Source organism: Gossypium raimondii, chromosome 1 (genome assembly GCF_025698545.1).
Source record: "Gossypium raimondii isolate GPD5lz chromosome 1, ASM2569854v1, whole genome shotgun sequence".
NCBI classification, from domain to species: Eukaryota; Viridiplantae; Streptophyta; class Magnoliopsida; order Malvales; family Malvaceae; genus Gossypium; species Gossypium raimondii.
The window spans coordinates 41,721,493-41,731,389 of record NC_068565.1 but is presented as its reverse complement, the minus strand read 5'-3'; the positions used below and the strand labels follow the sequence as shown (position 1 = coordinate 41,731,389).

General features: G+C 34.0%; 1 protein-coding gene across 1 annotated transcript; it reads left to right on the top strand.

Annotated features, from left to right (window-relative positions):
* The first annotated feature begins 4,840 nt into the window (after positions 1 to 4,840).
* Positions 4,841 to 8,129, top strand: LOC105785867 (proteasome subunit beta type-5). Its single transcript, XM_012612058.2, has 8 exons — positions 4,841 to 5,005; positions 5,183 to 5,313; positions 5,413 to 5,542; positions 5,765 to 5,871; positions 6,711 to 6,845; positions 6,936 to 7,039; positions 7,543 to 7,643; positions 7,744 to 8,129. The coding sequence occupies exons 2-8, from the start codon at positions 5,200 to 5,202 to the stop codon at positions 7,869 to 7,871; spliced, it is 819 nt and encodes a 272-aa protein (XP_012467512.1). The 5' UTR covers positions 4,841 to 5,005; positions 5,183 to 5,199; the 3' UTR covers positions 7,872 to 8,129.
* The last annotated feature ends 1,768 nt before the right edge of the window (positions 8,130 to 9,897 follow it).

The window sequence follows — 9,897 nt, the reverse complement described above, 5'->3', positions numbered from 1 at the left end:
TTTGTAGCTTAAATTTGGTACTGGATGTTTTTTTCTCAATTTTGTAATTTCAAGAACGTAATGGTTGTTTTTAGCTGTTTTTGCTTTATAGCTTAAATTGTTTCTTAACTTTGTACCGATCGGGAAGATTTCTTTTTGCTTTATAGCTGTTTTTAGGTTGAATTTCCGGCTTGGTTTCTTGTTTCTTTCGATTTAAGCTATCCGTTTCTTATATATAAACTTACAGTTTTGGTCTAATTCTTCTCACCGCCTATCATGAAGTGTATGCGCTATGTTGCTATTGGCGAATTTGAATTCATGATTGATTTTATTTTATTTTTTATTTGGGTTTTTGAATAGAATTCTGATGGGTAGAATATGATCTTTCTATGCTAGTATTGTATCAACTTTCACTGAAGGGTTTCTTCTTGATGCAAAGGGAAGCCCTTTTTAGTTTGTCTCACCAGTTTGATGAATTTTACGACTGTCTATGTATATTCATTTATTTACTTTCTATTCGTTTGCATAAACTCTTTTTGTCCGTCTTACCAGTTTGATGAATTTTATGAGTTTGCCTTCTTTTACTTCTGTGCATTATGCTATTCTTCTCCATGAGTGAAGTATGGATAGAATGTTGGTTGATAAAAAAGGGTAGCTTTTGACCAAAAGGAGCTGTTCTCTCTCTCTTCTGACTTTCCTGCTACGTCTAAAGCTTGCTTCTTGTTAAAATCTAGTATGTCTTTTTTCGGGGGGAAAATCCAGTATGCCTTTTGATATTGGCCTTTTTGTTTACACAAGATAGATGAATGAATTGATTAACCCTCAATTACTGGTTAAATATGCTTTAACAGAGTGTAGAAAGTCTTTATTGATGATAGTATTGGTTCTATTCATTTTATGTGAAAATACTTTTGAATGGTTGCAGGACTATCACTCAAATCCCAAGAACTAACAGCTATCTTTTTAGCTGTTAGGCTGTACTGTAGCTTTGTCATGGAATATGACATACACACCTTACTTGATTTAGCCACATTGGCTACAACATTGTGGGTTATTTATATGATCCGTTTCAAACTAAAGTCCGGCTACATGGAAGACAAGGACAACTTTGTGATATATTATGTTGTGAGTTTCTATCAGTCGTATCAACTTTTTTCCTTACTTGCTGTTATATGTATGTTACCTTGTCCTACAAATTGTTGGGTTTTGAAGTGAATCCTATTGGCTTGTGTATCATGTTTTCCTCGTCAAGAGCAAGTCTTGTTTCTTTTAAAGCTTATTGTCTCAATATCTGAAGTTTAGGTTAACCTTTATATACAAATATCCATGCTTACTGAGGCAGATTACTAATTAGTATTTCCATTCCATGATGGTATTTTCCAGGGTTATTGTTAAGTTATTATTTCCTCCATTGGCTATTGGATCTTCATATTAGACAATGTTGATATTTTTTCCTTTAAATTTGGTTCTTAACTAAAAGATCTACTTAATGTGTTTTGTTCTCTTTCTTCGTTTTTTTTTCCATGTATAGGTAGTCTTCTAAGTGTTTATTGAGCTGTAACTTGGCTTCAGTTCTTCTTAGCACTTAATTGTTTTAAATGCCACTTTGAAAGCCACCTTATACGTCACCCTTCTAGTTTTGATTTAATATATTTTATCTGGCAACCAATTGAACAAAAATTGTTGAAGGTATTACAATTTTTGTATTGCTACGCATAGACACGTATTAGCAACACAATTATATTCTTTGTTCCTTGAGTGGATTTATTCTTTTTTTTAACATACTCTACAAGTCATAAGGGAGTTTGAATCTGGATTCAGATTGTCCCTTGTAAAGTACTAGCTTTGTGTATTCACCCAACAACTTCCCATAATCTATTGGACCGGAGTTTCTGGAAATTTTTGTTGCGATATGATCATTCATGTATCAGCTTGCACATATGAAGAATAAGCAAAGTGCGAACAGATTAAGCAGTCTCACGGACAAAAATGATGTGAGTCATCTGGCGGATAGACCAAACACAAGAAAAATGGAGGATTGTTAGTTGTCAAACTATCTAGCGAACAACCATTGGTAGACTATCTGGCGAATTGTCCAAATATGAACAAGACACGAGTTGTCTTGCTGGCATACTCTAAGCTATTGAAGGGTAAACTATTATGGTGTTAACCGACTATGCCAAGTTGAGTTGTTGCAGATTGTCCCAATGTTTTTAATACACGTTGGCAAGTTTCCAACTTGCTTAGAAAAGTTGTTAGCTTATTTTATTTATCTTAAATTTAATAGGATAATTTTAGCGATGCTGATTGGACAGAAATCAGCCAATGAGTAATTTCAAGTTCCTAGGCTTGTCAACTTGTCAATATTTTTCTTATATAAGGTTACACTTCGTATGTAAATTATGTATTCATATAAAAAAACATAACAAGTCACATTTGATTGCTAAATTTGGTCTGCCTTTTCTTTCTTTCTTACATAAAAAAACCAACAATTGGTATTTAGAATCAGTCATCTTTGAAGGCCATTTTTCTTTGTTGTTGTTGTTGTTGTTAAAATGTCTCCAGTTGGTTTTAAACCTCCTCCACCACCAGTTTTTAATTGTGAAAACTACAATATTTGGGTAGTTAAGATGAAGACCTACCTACAAGCTTACAACTTATGGGAGGTTGTGAATGCGGATGTCGAGCCACCATCGTTGAGAGCCAATCCAACAATAGCACAATCAGGTAACATAGTGATGATTGTGCTAAGAATTTTAAGGCGATGTCGTGTCTTCAGAATGGTGTTTCTGATGTAATCTTCACTAGGTTCATGGCCTACGAAACTCCAAAGTAAGCTTGGGATAAATTGAAGGAAGAGTTTCAAGGTACAGAGAAGACAAGGCAGCAGCAGCTTATCAACTTAAGGAGGGATTTTGAGAACCTGAAGGTGAAGGAGTCTAAGACTGTTAAGCATTATTCTAATAGAATCATGGCTATTGTAAACAACATCAAATTGATCTAGTGATTTATAATGTCTCATTATCAACAAAAGTTATGATTTTGGGTTGATTCAAGATATGATTTGATTGGTAATCTAATAACTACCAGAATCAGTATGAGAATCAGCCAGAAGATCAGTATGGAGTTCAATTTAAGAGATCTATTAGTTTTTCTATCCATCAAGAGAAGTTTTTGTGAGTATCCATTCTAGAGAAAAGTATTCTATGTTTAGTTGAAGGGGATTTCGTCAATGGTAGGTTTTGTATTTATATACTTCTAAGAGATACCTTTGTTGTACTATGAAAGAATAAGATATGTATAGTTTGATAAGATTTAGAGTTAGTCAAGAAGTGAAGTGAGAGTTGGTACGTTAAGTATGGTAGCTGGCGTATAGGTATATATCAGATATTATGAAAGTATTTGCCAAAGATAGAGATGTGACCCATAATTTACAAGATGAGGAATTCAACTAGAAAGGTTCCAAGGTATTCTGTGCTAACAACTCACTCACTAAGTTCGTGTGAACTTACAAAGTGTTTGTTCTTGTTTCAGGTATTGCTACGAGAGTAAGTACGCCAAAAGGGAACAAGCCAGGAATGTGCCAACTAGGAAACGGTGAATTGGGTTATTATGCATTCAGAGGATATCTTAGGAGTAAGGCGTATAGCATAGTATGCCAAGATTAGTCTTTCTTTAATGAACTTTTATGTTGTAATGTCTTACATTATTTTAAAAGTCTGTTGTATTCTTGGATGTCTTCTTTATTTCTTTTATTCAGAAAATATTTAATAATACAAAAAGAGATATGTTGAAAAAAGATCATATGCAGATTGTTTAAACATTTATGCTAAGTGTTTGTATGTCATAGCATTCGATATCCAAACTCAATGATTCGGGTTGGGTAGAGGGTGTTACAAAACTTATCAATTTAAAGTATAATGACTAAACCCATAACTTATATGGAGTTGAAATTTGTTTACTCAATTTGATCGAATGCTTACCGTTAATTGCGTTCTTTGTTTTTAGACATTTTTTGGAGAGTAAACCTTCTTTGTAAGTGAGATTGTTTGGGTTGAGTGATTGTAAATTGAGGTTCTTTGTTGGGCTGCAATTACCTCACTGTATAATGGTAGATTGAGCTTTAGCTTTTACGATTCCAGATCCATTGTTTACTAAAATCTAGCTCTATTGAGTAAGATTGTTATTCAAATTGCGTTAACAAATATTGCGTGTCACTTTATTGTTTTGCTATACTATTTTTTAATCCGCTTGTTAATCTACCAAGTTTCGATATCTATTGAAACATCAATTGAGACAATATATTGGAACATAATAGCAAACCGAGAGGTTTTTATAAAATATTAATATATTAATAAATTAACACCACTTTACGTTGATATATTGTATACACAAATAATTATATTAATTTGACATGAAAATAAATGTATGTAATCATTTCTTTAAATATGTAGGATTGAATCAAAGTCAAAGTTTTATGTATACATATGAACCGCAAATCAAGTTTCATATGCATAATTGCACAAAATAAAAATTTATGTATCAAAATTATACATTGAACTAAAGTTAAATATATAAATTTGATATTTATTGTTAAAATTAAACGATTGATATGATTAGTGATTTAAAGTGAGGGCAATTACCCCGTTAAAGTTGTAACCTAGAGGGTTACAAATCTTTGTGAAATCTTTAATGGGCATTGGAAGTTATCAAAAACAAGGCTCAACCCATTTCATAAAACTAGCTCTTTGGCCCATAGATCTTGTTAACTGTAAGAGATTCTGTGGACTGGGATAATTGTGTGGTTTACAAAGTCGATACTCCCATCTCCGTTTTGGATCAAAGCTTGGGCCAATCTGAGACAACCCAAACAAGCAGATTTTCCCAGTTTCCCGTAGCACAAGAAAACTGAGGAAGAAAAAGTAGAAATCAACCCTTTTTCCTCCTTATATTTCAGTTTGCTTTGCTTTGCTGCATCTCATTCTCACTTCACCTTTTTTTTTTTATTGTCTGGATCATCGGAAAGGTTCTCTTCTCAACCTCAGTTTTGTTTTCGCTTTTGCGGTTTTAATATTTTGAAAGCATTTATTTTCTTCACTTAGGGTATTGTTCTTTAATTTGATTTTTTTTTGGGGGTTGGGGGGGGGGGAGAAATTATCATCAAATGCATCAAATTTTCTGATTCAGTCTTGCGCTTTTGTAGAAATTAAAGAACCAATCATGAAGCTTGACACCAGCGGACTAGAATCGGCTGCTCCTGTCTGGGGTGCTCCCAGTGAACTTGTTGACGGGTTTTCGGCTGGTCCGTCGTTCGATCTCCCAAACACTACTGATGTGAGTTAAAAATTTCTGCTAATTTGGTACAACATTATTAGTTTCCCGTGTAAAGGGAGATATTTGGGGCTTATTTTATGTGTGATCGGTGTATTGCAGTTTGATGGGTTTCAAAAAGAAGCTATCCAGATGGTAAAACCTGCTAAGGGTACCACCACGCTAGCTTTCATCTTTAAGGAAGGGGTCATGGTTGCCGCTGATTCTAGAGCTAGCATGGGAGGCTATATCTGTATGTTTCTTACTTTTTGTGTGTATTTTGCCGTAGTTTTTATTTTTCAGAAATTTGTTGGTTAGGAAATAGTCTATTAGTGGTAATTGTAGATTAAACCTTGTCATAAAAAAAACATCTATAATTTTTCAATCTTTTGTTTCTTCTTTTTTGTTGTGTTGGGGTAGAAATTGAATCGTGATTGTTGATTAGTATTCCTTTTCCTATCCTAAAATTTGGCAGCTTCACAGTCAGTGAAGAAAATTATTGAAATCAATCCTTACATGCTTGGAACAATGGCTGGAGGAGCTGCTGACTGCCAGTTTTGGCACAGAAATTTAGGCATCAAGGTAATGGGACAAATGTGGCCCTCTTGTCAGTGGGATATTAGCATCAGGAAACTTTTTCCTCCTCTTTTTGTGTTGGATTGTTATTGTATGTTATATATACTGTATATTTTTGCATATTGGGTCCTATGCAAGGAAATGTAGAGAAAAAAAAGTCTATTGGTCATTTTGGCATTCTCTTGCAGTTTTCATTGATGATAAACCATGGGGTTATACAATGTAGAAAGTGAGATCTCAAAGGTTTCAGATATATACTTTTTGAATTGGCTCTATAATCGAACTACAGATGTCCTGCTTTTTCTAAAACACGTATATGAGAACAAAAGAATAGAAAAAATGATTTGATATTTAGCATAGCTTACTAATAGCTAACTAATTTCAATATCACCTTCAAATGTGACTCACACATACAGATTAACCCTTCCATGTTCTACTTAGGCAAAGTTATTTTCATGGTATTGATATGCATGCGGTTGGACTCTCTTAACCTAAGAGAATGTAGATTTTTAATATTAGGTCCTTTTCCTAGTTAGGAAAGCAAACTTTTGAGTAGGAAGCATTCAAATTGAGTTCAGCTTGCTTTCTGATTGCTTGGGTAGCTAAATTTAAGGCATTCTGTTTGTCTAATTGCCATACTATCAAAATGGAATATTGTCAAAGAAAAGTGGAGAACTCGAGCATTATTCAGGTCTCTGGCTTTCCTTTGGTGTCAATATCGACCCACAATGCAACCTTTCTGGCTTTTATTTAGTAGTGAACAATCTTAGGCCCCATTATTGTGTTTTTCCAATTACTCTTTACATACATGAAGTGCTAATGGATGATCATTTTCCATGATCTAGTGCCGGCTGCATGAATTAGCAAACAAGCGTAGAATTTCAGTTACGGGGGCATCAAAACTGTTGGCAAACATTCTCTATTCTTACCGAGGAATGGGACTTTCGGTTGGAACCATGATTGCTGGATGGGATGAAACGGTATTTGGAACTAAATGTTATTCTCTTGTTGTTTTCCCCTTGCATACTAATACTTGCATGTTTTAACTTTCTGCCTAACCCGGATTCTAGGGCCCTGGACTATACTATGTGGACAGTGAAGGGGGAAGGTTAAAAGGAATGCGTTTCTCTGTTGGATCTGGTTCACCATATGCTTATGGTGTGCTGGATAATGGGTATGCATTCTTCTCCATGTTCTTTCGTTGTCATTGTTCCACTGATAAATGCTGATATTATGACGTAAAGTTATCATGGTTTACACGAAATGATACATCAGTTGAAGAAGCTACATGTGGTTGGCCAGCAAGCTGCAAAGTTATCATGGTCTTCTTGTAAAGTTATCAGTCTATTTAGAAAGATGCAAGGAATCGAGGAGGAATGTGTTGAAGAAACCTGTTAAATGTTTTATTTTAACATGTCGGTTCCATCAACTTCCAGTTGCTCCTGTTAAAAACATTGGTTGCCTGCATTTTGACAATAAGCGTGCTTTGCTGCCGAAGCATAGCTTTGACCATAATATAACTGCTCTAGGGAATCTTTTTGATTGCTTTAATCAATGATAACATCACTAGTCCCGTTATTAATTATATAACTGTGTTAGGACATTTTTTTGTCCCATTTTGTGCTCAGCTCTATGTATTCATACTTGTTAATATGTTTGTTTGGATGGTGGTGGTAGCTATCGGTATGATATGTCTGTTGAAGAGGCTGCAGAGTTGGCCAGACGAGCTATTTATCATGCCACATTCCGAGATGGAGCCAGTGGTGGTGTTGCCAGCGGTACTCTCTCTCTCTCGATCTCAAGTTGAAATGAATTCTCATAGTAATTCTGTTATATATGTGTGATACCCTGCTTAAATGAGGTTAATAATTTGATCAGTTTACTACGTGGGACCAAATGGGTGGAAGAAGCTATCTGGTGATGATGTTGGAGAACTTCACTATAAATACTATCCAGTGATGCCAAGCACAGTGGAACAGGAAATGGTTGAAGTAGGTGGGGCATAAATGGGATCTACTCAACCTAGTCCAAGTTGATAAGATGGATGAATGGGATATATTCTTATATACAGTGAATACTTGGCCTTAAAAGACAATGTGATGATGTTGAGTTTGTTATTTGATGTTGAAAGTTTTAAGGAATCTCGGGTTTTAGTAACCCCAACATTTGAAATATTCAGTGTTCATGTGTAGGGTCATTTGGCTTGGGAAATTTGGTAAGTGGTGTTTTCAGTTTCAATTAAAGCTTGGTTGTTTCCTGCAAAATGTCTGAAAAAGGTGAGAATGAAAACACTTGATTATGGAGTTGGGTTTCAGTAGTGAGACATGAATTGCCTCCTACATCCCAACAGCATTGGGGTGTTCACGTATGTCCCCAAATGCTCATGAGAGAAGTTGAATAAGCAAAGCTGATAAGGAAATAATTTAATCAATAATCAAATACCCTACGAATCCCTTTCTCACTAGCCAAATTCGACTTCTACTTTCTCAGTTTTCTGACTACTAATCTTACTCCCATTTAAATGGCTAATATCTTGTGCGATAGGTTTAAGCTATCAATGAACATGTATTTTCTGTAGAAGATTTGCGAGACTTGTCCAACAATTCCCAAGAGCCCGCAGTTAGCATAGTAGCAGTCGCAAAAATAACAATCTACGGTGGAGCTTAGAGTTGCACTCCGTTGTGCGCCACAATAATAATATCTACTCACCATTGATAGCAAGACCTACTGCTGCAACGCCATAAGATCCACTGTTTCTATCCAATGACTATTTTCCAGGAAATATTTGTATCCCTAGCGACAATGAGAGCATCATTACTTAACCGTTAACCTCGATCAATGTGGTAATGTCCAGCTTTAGCGGAGTGAAATGCATCTATAATGTTCACTGCAGGCCTATTGATGCGATTAATCGCCCGACTAGGCTCAGGGTCCACCTAATTGAACAGAGTTTTCCATATCATCCAAAATGCAACAAAGAGATGGGTAAAGAACTTGCGACGTTGATCATATTAGAAAACATTGTTTTCTGGGCTTTCTTTTAAAACAGTTCTTATGATTTTTAAGTAATAAACCCTTAATTAAATTTACGTTTGTGTTTTGTATGAAACGGTTAAGTCGATCTCAATTTTCTACCAAACAATCTTTATTATTTTCGAATCACAAATTGCTTTGAGTGTGAGCTCAAATAACATGAACCAAAATCGAATAGAATGAAAACTTTATTAACTTTCAGTGAGAAATTTAATTCACTCTATAATCGTGGATTATGTATTTTTTTTAGAAAATAAAATTTATTCTGTAAAATAAATTTTCATTATTTTCTAATAGAATAATGATGCTTAATAGATGTGTGTAAACAATTCAACATAGTTCTATTTATAGAGAAACGATACAAGACACTGTTGGATAAGGTCTAATTAAATAATAATATTTTAATAAAAATAACAACTTTTATTCTAAATAGAAGTTATAGGGTGACAACATGTCTTAAAATACACTAGGGCTTGCCACTTCTATCGTTGTAACAAAGCCTAATTGGGTCTTTCATGTATTGGGTATAATTATATATGTTAACTAAATTTTATCTAACATTTACAATTTATCCAACCCAATAATTATTTTCTATTTCTTAAAATATAAATTAATTAATTAACTAGATTAATTTCTAACTTAAATTATTTTCTCAACCCAATTTTATTTCCGTTAAAGTCATGACAACTTTATTGTATCAAAATCTACGAGGAAATATCTTTAATTGCCTTATTCAATAAATACATAATGACTAATTAATTTTTTTTACTTTGAACTTCAATTATTTAATTACAATGAATTAAATAATAATTTTGAAGAAATTGAATTAATTTCTAAGTAATCTTTTGTACTTAGTAATAAAATGTATTCACTACGGATAGTGATACATGTGGTCAATTTATCTTATTTTATTGTTTTCATTCATTCCATATTATTTGTTCTACATGCAAATCTTTTCTAGATATCTCGAGTTAGCAGGTGAACCAATTGGACATATAT